Genomic DNA, 23,443 nt, shown 5'->3' on the forward strand with positions numbered 1-23,443 from the left:
GCGTGAATTTAATGACAAACACATGCTTGCGCAAATGCGCAAACGTTTCCTATTTATGCTTTCGATTCCGGTTGACATCTTTTCGGACACATGTGTTATGTGTTTTACTACAATTCGCCTGACCACGCATAATAATAGAATTTAGGTTGTAGCTAGTTGTAAGAAATAAACGAATTGAATAAAAGGGAGTCTGACCCAGTTGGGCGGACTCAGTATGAACGCGTACGTGAAAGTCTTTTCATATAACCGAAAGAGACTACTGGGTGTCCACATGGCGATCCTGCGACCTGCGACACACGCTTCAAGCAAATAATTCCCCTTCTGCTTTCTTCCGTACTTCCGTTCTAGTTTTTTTATGATGGTACTACTGTCAGTGGCCTTAATACCAATTTTGATAGCGGTCTGTCATTTAGATTGTTTACAGGTAGTGATCCCCGATTTTTGAAATTAATCGTTATCAGCCCCAAATAATCGATTAATCGATTCATCGTCACACTGGGAGAAATAATTACTTAGACTACCATTTCTCGTTTGCTAAAAAACCATATGGAATCAAAGAAGTGTTCATTCCGCCTGAAAATCAATTATTATCGCGTTGGCGGCATTGAGCTTTGTTTACGAATTTAGGGGAGCGTCAAAGCTAATGATTGATTCTCAGGATAAAACTGCAGCGGTTTTTTTCTCTGGATTTGGATCGATTAATCGACGTAAATTATTCGTTCGCTTCGATTATTGGTTGTGCAGTAATCGTTCGATTAATAATCGATTTCTGTAAGAAGTATTCGATTAATCGATTAATCGAACGATCACTATTTACAATGTAATTAAGAACAAGTTAATTTTTTTTTTGCTCGAAGATTTTTTATATGAATAATTCTATTGCTCAAAAATATTATGCCGAAACTGAGAAAATGTTGCAGAATACATTTGGTGACTCAACTATGTCGAGAACGAGTGTATGAATGAAATAAAGCGTTCAAAGATGGCCGAGAAGGGATGGACCATTTGCCACGTCGTGGAAAAGTCACAGCACGACTAGTACCAAAAGAACACAATCTTCTTCAAAAAAAAAAAAAAACATCACAATGCTTGAAATGTTTGAAAGATCAAATTTTCATCCCTCGTTTACCGACGAACTTTTGTGGCATTTTCTATTTCAGCAACTCAAATTACCGCTTCATAGGACCCGTTTTGACAGCATTGAAGACATGGATTTTCTTCGGAAAAAGTTTTATTGCTTCAGAAGGGGCCTATGTTTAATGCGATAATATAAGTTTAAATGATCAATAAAGCATTTTTTTAAACACAAATTCGCGGTATCTATTTCACAGAATGTATGATAAATCCTGCGAATATGAAGAAATGATAGGTTATCCTAAATTGGACAATATATCGTATCCGCCTTGGTCAATAAATAGTTCTTAACAATAAGAAAAAGAACACATTGGAGTGGATAACAAAATATTTATTTTATAATTGCGTATGTCTGATAATAACAAGTTTTCATTTCAATTTTCGACTACGGTAGCTTCACTCGTGCCACCCTCCTCGGATGCTGAATCTATTTGCACAATTGTGTTGGCTTCACTGTCAAAACTTACTTTTTTCTCCACTTGAGGTTTAATCGGAGCTGCTCCTCCACTACTCATCGAAGAGGAACTAGTTTTACGTTGAGCATCCAGTGTTTTCCCGACAGCTTCACCAGAACCACTCAAATTAACATTGGAAAGCAATACTGATATCTGTTCGGCCGATGGGCAGCTTACGATTATTAGATCATCCTTGCTAAAGGAATTGGTCGTTAGGAGTTGTTCCAGCTTAACGAATGACCCAATTATATTGTTCTGTAATGTAAACGGTGTTTTAATTTAATGCATGAAAACCTGACAATATATTACCCTTATTGGCCGGAACAGAATGAACTCCGTGTCCTTGTTAGCCAAATAGAGCTGCATCGACCGCTGCAGCCCACCAAGTTTCGTTTTGATATTCCGTATACTTTCCTGAATGATGGAGCTGATTTGCTGCGGAGCGGCGAAAGGTGCCATTCTTAGTGCCAGACCTTGCTGCTGTTTCGCTCCATCTGAACCGGAAACGGTACTTTGCTTCAAATGGTTCTGGGCCGTGTCGATAAAGGTCAGAATGGGACCCACCAGCTGTCGAGTAGCGTCCCTGATGAATATTTCGCAAACGGTCTTTAACTGACGATCAACGTCTTTTCGCGAATCCAACAATTGTTCTCTAACCTGGAAATTAAAATAGTGTTTGGAAATCATTGAATCTCAAAGCAAGCATTTGTTCTAACCTGTGGAGTTCCATCAAGCAGAAACTCCAACAGCGCATTATTAGAGCCAAGCGCGAAAAGTTGCTTCCTCTTCTGTAGCAACTCGAAGGCAGCGGTTTTCACTTTGCTGAAATCCAAACTAGTTTCTTTAACAGTGAAATCCACCCGAAAGGGCGCAATTTGCTCTCGCAAAATAAGCAGATGCTTAATTTCAAACAGCGCCCCGTCGATACTGTTTTTCTTTTGACTAATCTGGGCGGCGGCACTGGAAACACTTTGAATGCAATACGTTAATGCCTGCTGGGACAGACTTTGAAAAATCACCCTATCGATACAGCGATATAACCGTGATAGACACACCAGTGTTCTGCGCACTGTGGGGTACCACATTCCGTGCAAGTCAGCCGGGGAATTGCCAGCTCGGGATTTAGCTACCAACTCGGCTTGCTGGTTGATACTTTCCACCTCTTGGGAAGCCAAGGAGGCCATTGAAACAATCGAACTGCGCGAGTCGGCCCGCCTCAGGAAGTTTTCTTGCAGCGAAAGCGCAATGCTCTCCATCATTTCCAGCTTCTCGGGGTAGGCAAGATCACCCGCCGAAGGACGATAGTTCAGGATGTCCGATTCCAAGTAGCTCTGCGCTCGGAAACCGATACGCTCCTGGACGTCCTGAAGCAACTGATAGACGATCTTCGCGAAAGCCTCGAGGGGTTCCGCTGCAAAACCAAAAATAAATAGTTTTTATTTAGCAATTGCAATACATGACAATATAAACCACTCACGATTGTAGTTCACATGCTCGTCTAGCATTTCCACTCGCAGAATACTGCAGATTTCGGCCAGTGTCTCGAGATGATCGATTCGAATGATAAATGGCCGCAACGTGTCGTACAGAATGGTACACAGTCCCTCCATATATGCTCTGCAACGATATTGATATTATTGAATAATCTCGTCTGAAATACATCGTTCAACGCTATTTGAAAACGCCTGATCAGTTTTCTAGGGAAGCCGATTTAATATATAATTCTACATAGCTTTCGTCGGACGAATACAAAAACTTGTTGAACCACAGAAATAAAATATATTGAGTTCAACGCAAATAATAAGTTATTATGATCATCCCATGCTTAGTGCCATTTTCCATTTCGTGGTCATAAGTAGTTGGTTTAGCAAATAAATTTTGTATTCTGCAGTTCATAAAATTAATTCACTGTTTCAATTGAATAATAGTAAAGCAGGCTTTGTGTTGCGTCGTATTACTGGAGTATTCAAATATATTCAAATAAGATATATCGTTTCTACGGTTCCTACAGTTTTGAATAACAATGAATGATATATAGTTTTGAAAAGAAAAAAAGTTAACAGCATTACGCAAAATACTTTTTTTTATATATTTCTTGAATAATTCACTGCAATTTGCAATTTCTTGCAATGGATAGGGTGTAAACAAGCCATTGTTTGTATTCATTTTCAAATTTATATCACTCCATTCGATAACAGAACCTGGTTTAACCTGGTTTAACTGGACTGCTTTTCAACTGGGCGTACGTGAACTGGTCTTTGAACCCAGTTAAAAAGCAGAATTTCGTAAACAATTGACGCCATTTTCAATTTGAAGATTTGCTGTGAGGGGCATTCGAATGTAATTTGAAATGTCATAAAAATTCACATTATTTTCGCATGACAAGAACATTGACCAACCTACAGAAAAATATTTTCCCCAAATTATATGTCATACCTGTTGTCGCACTCAATCCAAAAGTGAAAACCTTTTGTTTATCCAATTTCACGATCAACGCGAATCAAACAACTGATTGAATTTCCCCTCGATTTTTTTCAACGCATTTAACGTTTTACATCCCGGTCCAGTTAAAAAGTAAATATCGATCTTCCCTTCTCGACCAAGGTATCGGTCTTCCCTTCTCGATCAAGGTATCAAATGCATGTCATGCGGTTTGCATACCAGTCCAAAATCTTTAAGATTTCTCCGCGAAACCAATGGAATTTTTTCATCCATCGTTGATGTCTGGGGACGGGGGTGTCCACTCAAGCATCTGAATCTTTTTGGACTGGAAACAGCGCTTCGCAATCTTCGAGGCGTGATCATTGTTCGGTTGGAAAATATACCTTTTATATTCATTTTCCTGAGTGACGGCTTTAAGTTTCGACGTAGGATTCACCAGTCATCTTTCCATCGATTTAGACAAGATTGCCCACCCCATTCGAGGGTAAATGTTGTTGAGTAAATCTGGGGTGACATTGCGCATTTCGAAACGAGTGATTTTTGTTCGTTTCGACAAATTTTGCTCTAAATCTAGTACACCGAAAATATGAACTTGAAAAATATACGTAATACTAAAACCATTTCGATTTGAGTTCGAATTCTCTCGAAACGAGTTACTCGTTTCGAAATGCGCAATGCCTCCCCTGGATAGCAGACGCTCGGACTTCAGACAACGAGTTCGCAGACGTTTCTTCGTGTTTTTAACTCAAACTTATAGCGAATTCGTTTTCAAAACTGAGTCTGTGCCACACTGACTCTGTAATAAAAAAAAACGTTTCAGTTTCACGAATGCGGTGGTTTGTTGGTGTGCGTTATATAGTCTGATTTGTTCATATTTGCGACGACAAATGTACAGTGTCGACGTCTGGTGGTGATATTAGTGCTTGGGAGGTAAATGATTCTCTATCAGAACAGAAGGGCCAAGTGCAGTGTAAAAATATAAAAGTTTGAATGAAATTTTTTACTTCATATTGCTTGATTACCTAACACATACAGTCCATATAGTCCTACCGTCAGTGCTCTCACCATTCATTCAAATTTGAATGAACGAACCGTAAAACAGTTCAGCTGCTCTGAAACTCTCACACTAACACACCGAGCAACTGATGTTTGCGCTGAAGATGTCACGCGAGGGAAAATAGCGAGAACGAATGTTTCCATGCGTATGTGCTGAAGAACTTGTACTCATAACGTTAAACAGCTGTGAGAATTTTCGGAGAGAGTCTAGCAATACTCTCTTGTCCTCTGCACGTAGTCTGTAAGCTGTATATTTGGTTCGGTAGCACATGAGATTCACGGGCCGATTTGCCGTTGAATCATTCAGATTCAGAGATGGTTACCGAGTCTGAATGCAGATATTTTGACGTAGGACTACGTCTTTCATTTCTATACCGGGGTGTAAAATCAAAGTTTCGAAAACGAAAGCGTTACGCCGGAGACCGAGATTTTGAGTGTTAATAGCTCCTAAACAACTGAACGAAATGGTATGATAAACACTTCATTCGAAAGATAAAATGTCTACGCGTTCTATACTTGTTACTTTTTGATCCAAAAACTTGTTTCAATAGTCTTAAAATTGCTTTAAAAACAGGCTATTGAATCGGTATATAAGCGAGCGCTGCTCGGAAAACCACTCTCATTCCACTCCGACCGTCGACAGAGACGGACGTGTTTGGAGCTCCATTCTTTACCTGATTTTTAAAAAAGCTATTAATTTCTCCTTTCAGATTGTCTACCTGCGATTCATCAACTACCTGTCTGCCCTTGAGAACTACAACAATGGGGAAAACCCGGTCAACCGACCCAGGCATACCACATGGCACCAACAAACGACATCGATCGGACACCGGCAAGGAGCCAATATTAGAAAGGAACCGCTATGCTTTATTGGATGGCCATACCGAGGAGGAACCAACTACCAGGAAAGTAAATGTTGAGGAAAAGGTGAAAGTACCACCTTATTTTACAACATCGAGAGATATAGGAACTTTGAGGTCTGAACTGCTGGCGCTGAAATTGCAGCCAGTTTTTAAAATATGCAGCATCGGGATTAAAATCACTAGTCCCAACCTGGAGCAATATAAAATAATTGGATCATACCTGAAATCAAAAAAATCATGAGTTTTACACCGCCGTCTGAAAAACCATTTAAGGTGTACAATGGGACCGATACAAACCTCAACATCGGGATGTAACGCAATGTTCAAATTGCCTTGGTTTTGGACACGGAACAAGAAACTGTCACATGAAAACTCGCAGCCTTCCAGAGGAAGAACCTCGCAAGTGCGTTAACTGTGGCGAAAGTCACCAAGCCACCCGCCGTAGCTGCACAAAACGTGCGGATTTTAAACGTATCCGGAAGCAAGCTACTGATAAAACACAGAATAGGAAGAAGGTTCCAGAACTTACTGACAAGGAGTTCCCTCCAATGGTTTCTCGCACGATTCCTGTTCTTCCTCCTCTTCCACTTCCTACAGGTCGTCCCCAAACGGCCTCTTCTAGCGAAAAGCCAAAAAAGGAGCAACCGAGCTATAGTAAGGTTGCAGCTATTGGTTCATCACCTACACCAAAACATTCACCTCATTCCTCTTCTACTGAGGAGCTTTATAGCATGCAGGAACTTGCAACCCTGTTTCTTGAACTAGATCGACAGACTAGAAGTTGTTGGTTGCGAACAAGTGCAAGTCGGGGAGGAACAAGTGCAAGTCATGCTACACTTTTATTATAACCATGGATCGGTCATCTCTCAGGCTAATTAATTGGAATGCCTGCTCTCTCAAGAGTAAGGTCATCGAATTCACTGACTTCTTAGTGACAAACAGCATCGACGTAGCTATCATTACCGAGACGCATCTTTATCCGAATGTTAACCTTCGGGTTCCGAATTATCGTCTATTGAGAATGGATCGTACTAGTTCTGGTGGAGGAGGTGTTGCCCTAGCCATCAGAAATAACATCAGATATCGACTTTTGCCGTGCCTGAAACTCAACATCATCGAAGCTATAGGAGCGGAAATCACAACATCGATTGGGCCTATTATCGTGATTGCGGTCTACTATCCCAAGCAGACATCAATCAGAGATGGCTCGGCGTTGCTTCTTAAAAACGATATCATCAAGCTAACACGAAGGCAGTCGAAATACGTTATCGGCGGGGACATTAATGCTCGACATCAGTCCTGGGGAAACCAAAGGAGGAATCAAAATGGAGTGACTCTAAACGATGATCTACAGTGTTGGCACTACAGGATTCTTAGTCCAGCAACCCCCACTCGAATTTCTCGTTCTGAAGTACATTCCATCATTGATTTCTTCATTACCAACATGGATCGCCACATCGGTGATCCTATTGCCCTTAACGAGTTGAGTTCGGATCACTTCCCAGTGATGGTTGAATTGAAAGTGAATGTCGTTGTCAGGAGGCCACGATGTAGACGAGACTATCATCGTGCGAATTGGGTGGAATTCCAGCAGCTTATCGACAACAATATTGATCTCGATCAGCCTCTTGAATCTCCCGAAGATATCGAAACAACAGTCAGCTATATTCAAACTGCAGTTATTGAGGCTCGCCAAAACCACATCCCAGAAACGATTCAGGTGAGTGACTCTGTTCAAATTGATCCAATTACTAAACATTTGATTAGACTTCGGAACCTCTATCGAAAACAGTACCAACGTACTGGTATTCGAGAGAGGAAACGACAGTATAATCAGTTAACCAAGGTTATCCAGACCAGAATGATTGATCTCCGTAACAAAAAATTCGCAAAAGATATAAGTAAACTTCCGAATAACTCCAAGCCATTTTGGAGGCTCGCTAAAATTCTCAAGGCCAAGTCTAATTCTATTCCTCCTCTTCTACAACCTGACAATTCAGAACGATTGATAACACCTGCCGAAAAGGCTAATGCAATTGGCAACCATTTCGCTAGTTCACACAATTTTGGCCAGAATATTACAAGTCCATTTGAAGCTTCGGCGAATGATACTGTAAGAGCTATTGACAATATTCATTCTGTACCTCAAGAGAATGAAATTATCTCGACTGCAGAGGTTATCTCGGTTATACGCTCGTTGAAGAATATGAAGGCCCCCGGCTTCGATAGTATATTTAACATTGAGTTGAAACATCTTAGTAACAACTTATATGAAATTATGACTTCTGTCTTCAACAGATGTCTATCACTTGGCTACTTCCCCTCGAGTTGGAAGTTGGCAAAAGTGATCCCGATACTAAAACCCGGAAAAGATCCTTCTTCTTCAAAGAGCTATCGACCAATTAGCCTTCTCCCAGCATTTTCGAAAGTATTCGAAAAAATTATATTAACGCGCATTCTTGCTTTTGCAAATGAGCACAATATATTTTTGGATGAGCAGTTTGAATTCCGAAAAGGCCACTCTACCATTCACCAGCTTCGTAGAGTATACAACATAATCAAACGAAACAAGTCAGTTTCAAAATCATCTGCCATGGCACTTCTTGATGTTGAAAAAGCATTTGATAATGTTTGGCATAATGGTCTCATTTACAAGCTTCAGAACTTTGGTTTTCCTACATACTTGATAAAAATTATCTTTCTGATAGAGCGTTCAATGTTTCTATAAACAATATTTCATCGGAGAAATTCATTGTGAATGCAGGTGTTCCTCAAAGATCCATCTTGGGACCAATTCTTTTCAATATCTACACTTCAGATATTCCCGCACTCCCATCTGATGGGAAACTGTCACTATTTGCAGATGACACTGCCATCATTTACAAGGGCAGAAGTATCACAGAACTAAGATCTAAACTTCAAAGAGGGTTAGACGCTTTGTCTGGATATTTCAATAATTGGAAAATATGCATAAATGCCGCAAAGACACAAGTTATATTGTTTCCCCACAAGAACACTCCAAAGCTTGTTCCTCCTCAAAATATGACAGTCAGTCTTAATGGCAATAGTATTGAATGGTCTTCAGAAGTAGTGTATCTGGGTCTAACTTTCGATCGAAAGCTTACCTTCAGAGCACACATTGACAAAACAGACACAAGATGCAACATTTTAATCAGGTCATTGTATCCCCTGATCAATAGATACTCTCGATTATCTCTAACGAATAAACTTGCAGTATACAAACAAATAATATTTCCAGTTATCGCATATGCGATGCCCATTTGGGAGTGCTGTGCTCCAACTCACAAATTAAAACTTCAACGCATACAAAACAAAATTATTCGTATGATTCTAAACTCTCCACCCAGAACGCGAAATTCGGAGATACATCAGCTGGCCGGGATTAAAACCTTGGATGAAATTATCAATAACAATTGTATGAAATTTGAACAGAGTTGCGCTCTCTCAACACACGGAATAATACAAAATCTGTATGAGTATGCTACCTGACTTCATAGTCGTTACCTTTCAAGGTAACGGCTTTGGGTTTGGGTAGATATATTTATTTCCAGTTAGATAAGTAGTGTAAGTTGGGATAATGTAAATAATTTGGGGAGGGTATCTTATAAGTTAGATTTAGGTAAAAAAAAGGTAACAAAAAACTAGAAAAGTTTAGGCATGATTTTACAATAGGAATATGAAACAATCGAATAATGTGTATGATACAAATCATTACAAAACTTGACATTGCAACTTAAAGATGTAGAACCCTAGGTTGATCACTTGATATGTAGTACTTTATTATAATGTAAACCAAATTAAGAAATAAAAAGAATTTAAGTGAAAAAAAAAGAAAACCACTCAGTTCTAATTGAACAGCGATTGGAGCATGTTGTCGCTGTTGTGGAAGCTCTTTGTTTATCATGAAAGCGCTGATGAACGGTGTCACCAAGAGCCTGTTTGTGCACCTTAGGCCATACATGAATCCATCAGAAGGAGAGTGATGCCACAAACGGTTCCCCGGGAAGATCTCGAAGCAGCCGCTACACACACACACACATACACACACACATACACGCGCGGAATTCTTTCCGTTTGGATGCCATTCAGCATCGAGAAAGATCCGGAATATAATCTGCCAGTTCCTCTGGGAATTTAAAAATACATTCATGTGAAAGAGTTTATTTGAATGTTTTCTATCCATGTAACACTGTGACCAAATACATTTGGTTTTGTGATTTTTCAATCAATCGCAATTAACAGGATAGCTTCTGAAGATTATTCTTCCCCATCAGTAGGATATTTCCGTATCCAATATTGTATGCGCCCGCAATCGATTATTGCTCAGTCGCCGAAAGTTCCGAGCTCAGAGAGTTCATTCCCCTCTAGTTTGCCTTCCAAATTGCCATCGTAAACCACGCCTTCTCTCGATTCAATCACGCACAAAAAGCATACTTAAGCGATATTCTGGTGGTGAGACGCATTCATTTTTCGTGAGGACATCGACAAGACAACATCGTTGGTGAGGATGCTGGACGGCGAAGGATCGAGATCTGCCCTGAAACGCGAGCAGTTTGTTTGAAACTGTGAGGGAGCACAGAGAATCCGATTCTTCAGGAGAAGAGAAGGTGACAATCGAAGCAGCCGCTACACACACACATACACGCACGGAATTCTTTCCGTTTGGATGCCATTCAGCATCGAGAAAGATCCGGAAAATAATCTGCCAGTTCCTCTGGGAATTTAAAATTACATTCATGTGAAAGAGTTTATTTTGATGTTTTCTATCCATGTAACACTGTGAGCAAATATTTTTCAATCAAGTGCTATTAACAGGTGGTTATCGAATTAGCATTAACCACTGGTGGGCTTCCAGTATCGAGAAAAATGTGGAAATATCTAATCGTTACTGAAAATAATCTGCCAGTTCCTCTGGGAATTTAAAAATACATTCATGTGAAAGAGTTTATTTTAATGTTTTCTATCCATGTAACACTGTGACCAAATATGTTTCAATCAAGTGCTATTAACAGATGGTTATCGAGTTAGCATAAACCACTGGTGGGCTTCCAGTATCGAGGAAAATGTGGAAATATCTAATCGTTACTGAAAATAATCTGCCAGTTCCTCTGGGAATTTAAAATTACATTCATGTGAAAGAGTTTATTTGAATGTTTTCTATCCATGTAACACTGTGACCAAATACATTCGGTTTTGTGATTTTTTAATCAATCGCAATTAACAGGATAGCTTCTGAAGATTATTCTTCCCCATCAGTAGGATATTTTCGTATCCAATATTGGATGCATAAAACCTTGTACCTCCAACGTAACGCTCTCATTTTCGAAGTCCCCCAAATATTCATTTATTCATTCATTCAGAACGGATTCAGATTCAACTTCAAACAAAGGATCACTGAATCAACGATAGTCCTACATCACCATTGCGGTTATACCATAGATATAATCCACTTTCTGTTTTTTTTATTAATACTTGTAATTTCTATGCCAAATAACACGCCTTGAAAGCATTTTGAGTGACGAAAAATTTCTCCGACCAGAACGGGAATTCAGCCCGAACCCCCCGGCATGTTAGGTGTGACGCTAACCACTCGGCCTAGGGTTGGTTCCTCTGAGTATTGATTTTTTCTTTTAGTTGCCATTTTTATCAAGTTCCACTAAACGCATAGCCCAAACACGTGTGCAACGTTGAATTTTTTTTATAGAATAATAAGAAAGTAACACAAGCAATGCAATCTACTGACAGAGCACAAGTAAACTTGCTTTCCGCGATAAGAGAAAAATGCTTCCGTTCCATTATCTATTCGTGCACCACACATCATGCTTTCATGCACCACAGCCCGCTAAGAGAGCACAAGCGACTACATTCTGTTTACAGCTGAGAGTGGATGACGTCCACTAGAAGGTATTACACGAAGAGAAGAGAGAATGAGCATTGAATGTTCCCCCTCCACGTTTAGCATGCCATACTGCCATACAAATGGAACACAAAATTCTGCGAGTAATGCAGAATTTCTCATTGCACGTTGGGCAGTTCTGTTTGCAAACGAGGTTTTATTTTCATCGCATTTTGAAGGTGGTGATATATATTCCTACTTGTATTCAAATTGGAATCCCCTTCTAAACTTCTAGCAATAACCAGCCATTCCCTAGCGTTTCTTGTTAAGTATCTATTGTTAACGTTATTCAACATAAACTCATCGAGGTGTTGGTTGGGATCGCGGTATGCGTGTAGAATGTTTTTTATAAAAAGACATTTAGATTTGGTTTCTACTTCTTCCAATCCTAAACCACCCTTGAATGTTGGCAGGTATAATTCATTTTTCGCTACACTATACAGGTATCCTTTCCACATAAATTTATTGCACAAACTTTTTATCTCTGCAATATGTTTGTTCGCTGGTGGAAATATTTGAGCAATATACCATAATTTAGAGAGAATGTAAATATTCAAGATGAACACTTTTTGCATAAGATTAAGTTTTCTCTGTGCATGCAGGGAGATTATAAATTTCAAGTTAGACACTAAGTTGGTATAGTTGATTTCAACAGTTTGCTCAAATTTTTTATGCAAATCTATTCCTAAAATTTTTAAATCATCAACTTCTTTTATCATATGAGGCCCAGAACGACAGTTATTAAATCGTAAAAAATGCGATTTAGAGAAATTCATTTTCATTTTACCATAAATACTATAATAATGAACTATTTCTAGAACTCGATAAAATTCGTGATTGTTACGTATGAGAATGTTGATATCGTCTGCATAAGCAATTATTCTTACGAAATAATTTCCAATCAAACAGCCATCAATATTCGAATAAATCGTTCTAATCAGTGGCTCGATATAAATACAAAACAGAACCATACTCAAAGGGCAGCCTTGCCGTACCGACGAATTGATTGCGAAAGCGTCTGTTCGAAAACCATTGGATAAAACTCTAGAGTTAGCGTATTTATATAACCTTTTTAAACAATCAATAAACATAATTGGAAATTGGAATTTTTCTAGAATAGCCCACAAAAAATCGTGATCAACTCGATCAAAGGCTTTTTCCAGATCCATACTCAGAAGAATTCCTTTGAAATTACGTGTTTGTTGAGATTTTAACAGCGTATTCCGAAGAGTGCGCAGATTGTCAATACAGGATTGATCATCTAGGCAGGCTGATTGACCCGGGCCGATGAGATCACTCAGTAAGGGCTGTAACCTGACCCACAAAATTTTTGTGAACAGCTTATAGTCCGTATTGAGCATGCTGATCGGTCGCCGGTTATTCAAATCATGCTCATCACCCCTTTTAGGTATCAATGTTATTATTCCAGACGAAAAGGAACCAGGAGGATACACTCCAAGTCGAAGGTATGAATTGAATAAATCTAGCATTTCACCTTTTATCGTGTCGAAAAAAGTGCTGTAAAATTCATAACCCAAACCATCCGGTCCCGGAGAAGACCTTTTGGATACATGCTTAAGAACGTATTCCAATTCATTTACTTCAATTGGTCTAACTAAATCCTCTCTGTTTTCCAAAGAAAGTGTTTTAATAATGTTCTGTAAAACATGTTGGTGATCAGTTTCATCAGTCTGTTTACTAAAAATTTGCGAAAAATGATCGTAGATACTCTTTTTTAAAATTGTGACATCCGATGTTACTATGTCATTGATACGAAGACTGATCATTTTTGACCTAGTTGACCTTGAAAAGGTTGATGTAGCCTGATACAAACTGACTTTTTCGTCTTCCATAATGTTAGATTCTTTGATGGTATGAGTGTAGAAATCTAATTTATTCTTTTCAATTGACATCAACTTTGATTTTACTATTTTCATTTCATCCAAAACGTTTTCTCCTTCTGCTTGTTTTTGAAATAGTTCATTCAAACATTGATAGTAGAAACTTTTTTCTCTGCATATATGCTGATTTATATTACAGCTTTCTGTTTTGAAAAATCGTTTTACATTACATTTGAAGTCATTATTCCACCAAACGCTTAAACTTTGAAAAGAATTTCGATTTTTTAGGGAAGCATACATAGAAACAAATCTTGTTTTAATATCTTCCTCTTTTAAAAAATAACAATTTAGTTTCCAGTACCCTCTTCCTATACAACTGACACTCTTCACGTTGGAAGCATTCAATTTAATGATTACACTGTGATGATCCGAAAATGCTAGAGGAACTGTTTTAATGTTTTGAACTAAATTTATTAAGTTACTTGAACTGTAGAATCGATCCAAACGTGATTTTGATGTACCCCTAAAGAAAGTGAAACTAACATGATTTTTTAAAACATTTTTTTCCACATCTTTGAGACCAAGATTAGACGTCAGCTGTCTGAGACCATGGCAGATGTTACCAGAACCATTTGAATCGGAAGTTTCAAGAATACAATTGAAGTCACCTACTAGCACATTTTCTTTCCCATGTGCCAAGTGAACAATTATTTCCTCAGTGAACAGCTTATCCCTTTCTTTTCTAAAGTTGATTCCGGAATGGGCATAAATATTTATGTAATTTATTGAGTCAATACACACTGATGACAATCGACCGTTATCATTCAATAAAATATCAGAATATTCAATTTTGTTGCGCACTAAGATTCCTGTTCCTTTTCCGTCGTCACTAATCAAGGCGTTATACTATAGGTGGACCGCAATGTCAAAATTGCTGTTCGGCCATTGCTCGTGAAAAAACAAATTTGTTTACATAACAAATCATATCTTTTGGTGACAAATGCATTCGTTGGCAAAATAGCTGCTCGCGCTTTACTGTAGGCAGGTAATTTTCTGGATTTTTTCGTATAACAATTTCTCATAATTGCTTCTACTTTTTCAGATATCTACAATCAGCGGTCGAATTAAAAACAGTGCAGAAGGATGTTTTGAGTATATTTTACCTTCTAGCCGCGCAATCAATGCTTTTCTTTCCAAGCAAGCAGCGTTTTAATCGTACGTGGTTTTATTGAGCATTTAAAAAAAGGGTTTTGACGTAGGACTACGTCTAACCGGAAGATATAGGGGGTGAAATGGAAATCTAGGCACTGAACAAGTAGGAAAAAATGCAAGATTTGGAACGCTTATAACTCGAGTATTTCTCAATAGATCGGAAAGGTTTTTGCATCAATTGATAGGAAATATATCTACGCATCTATCATAACGAATAACATTTCATTTTTCTTGAGATAAATAATTGAATAATTGTGAAATATCAAGCATTGTCAAAATGCACTATGTGCCCATTTTTGATTGGTCCATTTTGTGCTCCTCAAATCGTACCGACCAAAACGGGCAACCAGAGCAGCAGCGAAATAGAATGAAGCACGATTGGAAAGGAAAAAGAAAAAATTAACGAAACATTGGTCGCAGTCTCACACATGCGTAACTCTCGAGCCAGCCAGTCAGCTTAAAAATCCCCGCTCCGCTGCCGTAACGATCATTCTCATTCAAACCGTACACCACATCGTTTCGCATCACATCACATTAACAAACCAACACAAGCAGCCATGTCTGGACATGGTAAAGGAGGAAAAGTGAAGGGAAAGCGTGTTGATCTGGAGTTCCCCGCAAGGGTAGCTAGGCCGAGCGCGTTAGTACCAGTGCACCAGTCCACCTAGCCGGCGTTATATAGTTTCGGCCGCCGAAGTGATCGAGTTAGCTGGCAAAGCTGCTCGCGACGATAAGAAAACCCGCATTCGGAACAGAACACATTCGGTTCGGTGGACATCAAGACAACAACAGGCAGTTGCAGCGAGTGGCGAGTGGCAAACGTAATCGCAAAATGGCATCAGGTAGCAGAAGAAAAAAGTTTGTTCTTTATACAAACTGCTTTGGTGGCAAATCCAGAACAAGGCGGCATCGAGGGCGTTCGAAATGGTTTTTTTCAAAACCACGAGTACTAAGTTTTCTAAATTGGAACCATTCCTTAAAACAAGGCGCTTTTCAGGGCCATTAAACCTTCCAAAAAAGAGTTTAGGAAATACAGTTCAATGCTTTCTAAAACAATATCCAAAATAATAATAAAACACAAATTGATTTTTTTATAATTTGTTTACCAGGATATGATGAGTATGTGAATTTGGCAGTTGTTCTGAGCTTATTGATTTTCACCAATTCTAAAATTGCTTCTAGATTGAAAGTACAGTAATTTACACTTATCTCGACATTTAGCTAATTGGACGGACCTGTAATGCGACATATTTAGTTGGACATTTTTGTTAACATAGAGTTCGGGGTCCAAATTATGACCCCACATTTAAAGTCGACACTGTACCACTGTCATCGCAAATGTTCAATTACAGGTGTGAAAGCTGTGGCGATTGGCAAATGCAATCGCTAAACATAAAGGTTTAGCCGAACAAGATGGGGATATCGAGAGATAACAAAACAATAAACTCTTTAGATTGAAGATAATTTTGTGATCCTGAAAAGGACCCTTTTTAGCCTGCATGTGAATCCAACGGGCGAACAAATCGTAATGAATGTATTTTTTTGCCATCGCTCTCTTTTAACGCTCATTCGTTCGTCTCGTTGGACTCGCCCCTCTGGCTGAGTCTGCCGATTTGTCTCTATCCTGTGAGTGTGTACCGCTAGAGTATAAAACACGCGGACCCCAAAAAAATATCTTATTTTCTTTCAAACCGTAAACCCGTGTGGTTGTACGGCATCGGCATCCTGGACGTAACAAAGGAGGACAAGTTAAGGGAAAGGCAAAGTCTCACTCGAACCGTGCAGGTCTCCAGTTCCCTGTTGGTCGCATTCACTGATTGCTCCGCAAGGGTAACTAGGCCGAACGGATTGGTGCCGGAGCACCAGTATACCTAACAGCAATTATAGAGTATATAGAGGCCGTCGGAGTGCTCGAGTTGGCTTGCAAAGCTGCTCACGACAATCAGAAAACCCGCATCAAAAACAAAGCAGCTTCGGTTCGGCGCTCATCAAGGCAACAATTAGTTTCAGTGAGTGGCAAAGTGTTTCTCCGGCACGTCGCATTAAATGTAATTTACTGAACAACATGTCACAAGCTGGATGGGAAGAAATTTTCCAACTGTGAAAGCTGTGGCGAGTGGCAAACGCAATAGCTAAACAGGAAGGTTTAACCGAACAAGATGGGAATATCGAGTGATAACAAAAACACAACACCAAAGGTTCTTTTCAGAACCATCAACATGTTCATAAAGAGTAAACAGTAAACTAATCCATTATTCAGTTAGATAGGTAGGTATTCACGTAGGAGAAGAAAATAAAACAATATATTTAAAATATATATTTAACAAAAGCTGTCCCCTTTGTATAGTCCTACGTCACTCCGGTTATGTCCCCGACATTACCCACCCGTCTTTTTTTTTTTATTTTATCAACAGGGAAAAAGCATGAAATAGAATCGTACGTGGTACGAATTTATCGGCACAATCTGATCAAGGACGGAGGCATCATCAAACGGAAACTACGCGAGAAACTTTTCGAAGAGATAAAACTGTGCCGCAACACTCGTGTCAAAATAGACGAGTTGGGCTGGATGCTGATGAACCACGATTTGATAACACGTAATGAGCCAATCCAACAGCATGCCAATGTTAATCGACCAAATCATTTTAAATTCAACATGGAGCGGTTGCGAAACCTACTGGAGCAGCACGAACCGAACAATCACGCTGGTGGGTCGGTTTGATATATTTATTCCGCTAAAGAATGATTATATTTGTTGATTTTTCAGAGTTGACTTCCGAAAAGCAAAACAAATTCCTGCGTATGCTGGATGCAATTTTACAAAACGACAAAGTTTTGAAGGAAATTAAAGAGATGGTAGTGGCGAATCGACTTCTATCGGAAATTCGTTATGTGACTGCGGTGGAACGTGTGCTGAAACACAATTTGGACTTTGCGCTGCTGCTTTGTATGCCGAGAGTATTTCCGCACTGCCGATGAGTATACCAGTCATTTCGAAAAATTGCACGGTGAGAAATTTCTTATTGTTGCGGCGGTGGATCGATTTCAGACTAGTCAAAAGTTCAACGTTCTACATCACTACAATGCCCTTAATCCGGTGACAAAATTCACGATTTGCAACGTATACCACACAGCCCTAATAAAAAAAAACAAGAAAAGACGGGTCTAATATTATACAATAAAGAACAAATCTACCACTTTCCACGAAATCCGGAGAACCACTATATCGGTTCGACATGGAATGGCTGATACATATAACGCAGAAAAAAGGTTTAACTTTGGAATTCAACATCCTATATTTCCTCGTACCATTAAGTTCATGGCGCATTTGATGTCGGTCATCGTAGCTGCTGCTATGGAAATGACGTGAGCATATACCTTGATTTTTATCTCCATCTCGGAGAAAAGTGTGGTAAACAATGTCCGGGTTATTTTTCGTTATGAGAACCTTGTTTCCACATCCTTTTACTGCACAATAATACGGCATCTGAAGTAAATAAAATATTCACAATATAATTTTGGCATGATATAGAACCGAGATGAACGATTATCTGTGGAGGAGTTGGACAACAGATTTCTTAGACTTATAGCACTTTTATCACACCCACAAGCTCATCAAATCATCACGGTCCCCCAAAAATATAGAATAATATATAATATAACTATCTTATTGCAGCTATAGTACACAATTTTTCACGAATATATATTTGTTTATTTCTTCCTTCAGTTGTTTTCCTCAGCGAGTTGATATGAAACCATAACCACACAACCAAACAAAAAGTAAATAATACAGAAAGCTACGTCTCGCTACTCGTCTCACGTATTGTCATGAAAGTGTCAAGAACGAAACACCTATAGTTTAGCATCTTGGTCACTAATATTAACGATCGCGACATGACTTTTTAAAAAGCAAAAGTTTTCAAAGGCCAATTCTTGAACGAAAACAATATCCAGATCATTCTTATATATAAAATTCCTCAGCAAGGATTTTTTAATATCCAAGTTGATGGCATTCAAATTAACCGTTGCTATATTGCGTATAAAATTCATTTTCCTAGTGTTCAAAGAGGGAATAAAAAATAAACATCATTCGACCCCTCAACAAAACAACCAAAACAGCACTCATTCCCAATCACATTCACACCAAGACGGGTCTATGAAAACAGCACGGAAGAAAGTAGAAGGGGAATTATTTGCTTGTAGCGTGAAAGAGACAGACTGATCACGAGCGAACTTTGGCAATAGCGTATTGTGTTTTGTTTACAAACAAAATACAGTAGACTTCCAAGATGGCTGAAGAGTGGTTTTAGCAAGTTGGCCCACCTTAGTATATACTTCTAGGCGCCTTGATTCACACAACACACTCACGCATTACAACCATTCGAAGCACTCATAGCCTCACTCACACACCACAGCAATACTCAAAAACTAAATCGCCAACCCTTCGAAAGAAAACATGATCGATAGCCACTTTACTAAACACTACGAATTACTTCCGTTCTCCACCATTCTTATCCCCCCCCACTTCATTATACTTCGTGATCTCGTTTTTATCTCCATCGCATCGAGGACGGTTGATGGTATCTCTGCCACTCGTTTCATTATGTTTCGCGAACGGCCGCGCTCCGATGTTTCCTCACAGCCTGAACTCTCACCTTCAGTGGATGTTTGTGTTGGTCGTTTCGGTGAGTGCTGGACACCATCTATCTCACTTGCTCTCACCTCGCTGCTTTGCTTCTTTCCATTTTTCGGTTTGTTCGCGATCGGTTCGCTTGATTCTCGCTCTCGTCTCTCCGTCTGCTCGATAGGTTTCGAAGAAATTCCTTCGCTTGTCAGTGGCAACGTAGTCATTTGTAGCGACAGGTTCAGTGAGGAATTAGTGCGTGCATTGCTTGTTGTTGCACCTGCCGCAATTCCACTGTATGATACCCGGTTTGCTGCCACCTTCACAGAGGTGATTTTTGGGCAATCAGCTTTGGCGTGCCCTTCCAGAAGAAGCATTTGTTTTTCAGACCGTCGTAGTACAAACGAACCTTGTAGTGTGCGATGTAAAGGTTAGCCGGTATTTCCTTTGCAATCTCCATGTGTACACCGCGTACCCCGCTGAAAACATTGTATCCATAATCAGCAGGGTAACGTTCCCGAACATGTTGCCGAATTGCACCAAATTGACCAAGTACAGCTGCAATTTCTTTGTCTTCGGTTTCCGGTGGTAAATTGAAAATCCTCACATATCTGAATAATCTACTAGCCACTTCCAGTTTTACCAATATGCTTTGTCCATCGTTGTACTCGAACTTGTATTCTTCCTTTGTTTCGCTCATACATTGATTGAAAGCAACCTCATCCAGAAACTTTATGTAGAAACATCGATCGTTCTCATCCTTATATATCGAATGAACACTTTCTGCTGGTATTCTGAGGATCCTTGCAGTGAACCGAAACACGCCTAGATGCGCTGGTGGTTTGGCTGTATTTCCAAAAACAATTTTCAACGTATTTTTTCGCGTTTTGTCCATGTCTCACTATTCATTAAGAGGATTCCGTTCTTTGTTTAGTAAAGACAGACGATTTGTCGTTTGGAGCACCGATAACAAAGCGTGTTGACAACGTCCTAGCCTAAACTCGACAGAACTACTCGAGAATTAATTAAGCAAATCAAACCAAATTAGACGTATGGACGTTTTAGGGTGCAATAAATGTTTCTATGGTGGTTAGATACTCCACCCCCCTCTCTAAGGGGGGGCTGCCATACAAATGAAACACAAATTTCTGCATAACTCGAAAACTAATCAAGCAAATGGAGCCAAATTTGACATGTGAAGATTTTAGGGCACGAAACGTTTATATGGTGAATAGACACTCCTTCGCCCTCTCTAAGGGGTGAAGAGATGATGGTTAGACTATCCACCCCCCTCTCGAAGGGGGGGGGGGGGTGGGTTGCTGCCATACAAATGAAACACAAATTTCTGCATTACTCGAGAATTAATTAAGCAAATCAAACCAAATTAGGCATATGGACGTTTTAGGGTGCAATAAATGTTTCTATGGTGGTTAGACACTCCACCCCCCTCTCTAAGGGGGGGCTGCCATACAAATGAAACACAAATTTCTGCATAACTCGAAAACTAATCAAGCAAATGGAGCCAAATTTGACATGTGAAGATTTTAGGGCACGAAACGTTTATATGGTGAATAGACACTCCTTCGCCCTCTCTAAGGGGTGAAGAGGGGAGGGGTCTGTCTTTATTCTATTATATTTTCTGTATCTAAACATTTATTCCATGTAACGGAGAAACATGTTATTTGCAAATGGTTGAAAAATCTTGAACGAGAATTGTGTCTGAAAATAATCTGATATTATAATGATGAGTTTTGGTAGAAGTACTAGGAATTACTAAGAAAAGGTAAATTCAACGGGGTCGATTAGAAGATCAATCAGTTCTGCGATTGGACTCATGAACTTGCACTTAGTAAGAAAACGTGAATGTTTGAATAACAAAAAACAAATTTTGGGCGGGACGAAGTTAGCCGGGTCACTAGCTAGTAGCTAGTTAATAATATGAAATATGCTTTTTTCTGTGAGGCATTTATACTCATGTTTTCCCTGCGCCACAATTGCAATATGTCTAGCTGAATTCACAGATTTAATTTTTTTTTTACTAAAATTTATATTAATCTGATCGTCAATTAGTTCACCTTATTCGATTACTCACGTGAGCTGCACGCTTGGCTTGGTGAAGAATTGATAAAACAACCGATGCTCATCCTGACAAACGTGCACCATGAAAGCACACGCCGATCGAACCAATGCACAGTGATCATCTTTATGCTTCTTGCTGAGGTCCCGAATCGCTTGTTCGACGTCGGAACTCACAATCTAAAATTGGACCAGACTTAGCCAATAGCCCATTATGAAGCTCATAAAACTCTGTACATTACCGTAGCTCGCTGTGCCAAAAAATGCTGATGTAATGTGGCTAGCAGTTGCTCATATTCCACACTGCGATCCAGGCGACTCTCGATTGTGGCCGTTATTCGTTTGACTTTAGGGGCTGAAGCCTGAAATTTCCCATAAAATAATGCGAACGCCGCATCCGAACCCTGCCCAACCGGTTCCTTAGAGCCAACCGTCCGCGGTAACATAATTTGCGCGGTCGCATTCGCCAATATATTGATAACGTAGTTCGTCATCATTTGAGTCGCCTTCGATAGACAGTTGCGATATTTAGTTGTGTATGCAGTGGCTTCACTGAAGCTAGGATTAACGCGCATATATTCCAAACAATCGTCGATTGTGTTCAAAATATCAACGAACGTATCGTTCGAAACGGAAAAGGTCGGATTTTGCAACCGCTGGAATATACTTTCCGCTTGGGTGAAGTACTTCAATCGCTTCCGAATATCCTTCCCGATCTCGTTCAATTTGTTCTGATCCTGAAGAAGATTTTCGCTAGCCTGATGCAACGAGGATGTTTTCTCCGACACAAAATTGTACTCGTTGGTGAGCTTCTTTAGTGCGTCCAACAACGAATCTATCTCCTCGAGCAGTTTGTCGCACTCGATCGACCGCGCTTCCAGTTGGTCGTAGTAATCCAGATAAACATCATCGAAATGTCTCAAGATTTCACCGTCTACTGCATTATACCATGACAAAAAATCTTGGGTGGAGTCAATTGTACTCGTCGAGTTTTTGAAGTCATCAAGCGATGATTTCACTTCAAATCCCACTTCATTAAACTCAAGACTGGTTTTCTGAAAATAATAGTTTTGAATAAAACACAAATCAGGACATAACAAAGCAGCAACTAACCATTGTTGTTGCACCAAGAGTTTCTGCTAGTTGGTTAATAAACTCATTTTGAGTCGAACTCAGCGGCGCCAAAGGGTTGTCCTTCTGTTCCCATTGCAGCAGCCTCGCCTGAATTTTGCGCAAATTGGCATTCTCGTTCTTCAATGTAGCAACGTCATCCATAGCTATGATATGGATCTACCAATAAAGTGATTTTAGAAAATGATAGATTTAAAAAAATACGTACCCGTTTACCAAAATAAGCCACGAAACCCGGTATGTTTTTGTTTATAATATTCTACCGTAATGTTTTCTTGACATTCAGTCCATTCAATAACAAAAAGGGCCAAGGATGACAGGTAGCTTTTCCATATACAGTAAGTTACATTTAATGCGACACTTTGCTAATTGGATAGACTTGTAATGCGACACGTTTAATTGGACATTTTTACCTCTTATTGGACATTTTTGTAAACATCGAGTTCGGGGTCCAAATTATGGCCCTACATTGAAAGTCATCTACTAAATACTAAATTTTAATAAAAATTAATAATTGTGTGCAAAATTTATCTTCCAAACGGTTGGAAAATGAGTTTTCCTTATGCAGTGAAAAAAACTTTGCCGTAGCTTAAGCTGAGTTTATCTTATAAGTGTTTTTCTGTGACCTTGTTTCATGCATTATCAGGAGCCATCAGTCGGAGAAAATGAAACCTGCTACGTGGCTGTGGAGT

At 39.4% G+C, this 23,443-nt stretch overlaps 1 protein-coding gene across 2 annotated transcripts; it reads right to left on the minus strand.

The window, feature by feature from the left end:
• Positions 1-1,454: 1,454 nt before the first annotated feature.
• Positions 1,455-23,083, minus strand: LOC129777651 (conserved oligomeric Golgi complex subunit 3). Of its 2 annotated transcripts, none has more exons than XM_055784050.1 (8): positions 22,968-23,083; positions 22,734-22,910; positions 21,863-22,675; positions 21,637-21,800; positions 3,067-3,206; positions 2,306-3,000; positions 1,899-2,246; positions 1,455-1,844 (listed from the first exon to the last, which is right to left on the minus strand). In XM_055784050.1, the coding sequence occupies exons 2-8, from the start codon at positions 22,893-22,895 to the stop codon at positions 1,509-1,511; spliced, it is 2,658 nt and encodes an 885-aa protein (XP_055640025.1). In that variant the 5' UTR covers positions 22,896-22,910; positions 22,968-23,083; the 3' UTR covers positions 1,455-1,508. The 2 variants fall into 2 exon arrangements, with proteins under 2 accessions (XP_055640025.1, XP_055640026.1); XM_055784051.1 differs by having other exon boundaries at positions 22,734-22,897; positions 22,960-23,028.
• Positions 23,084-23,443: the final 360 nt, after the last annotated feature.

Source organism: Toxorhynchites rutilus, chromosome 3 (assembly GCF_029784135.1).
Source record: "Toxorhynchites rutilus septentrionalis strain SRP chromosome 3, ASM2978413v1, whole genome shotgun sequence".
NCBI classification, from domain to species: Eukaryota; Metazoa; Arthropoda; class Insecta; order Diptera; family Culicidae; genus Toxorhynchites; species Toxorhynchites rutilus.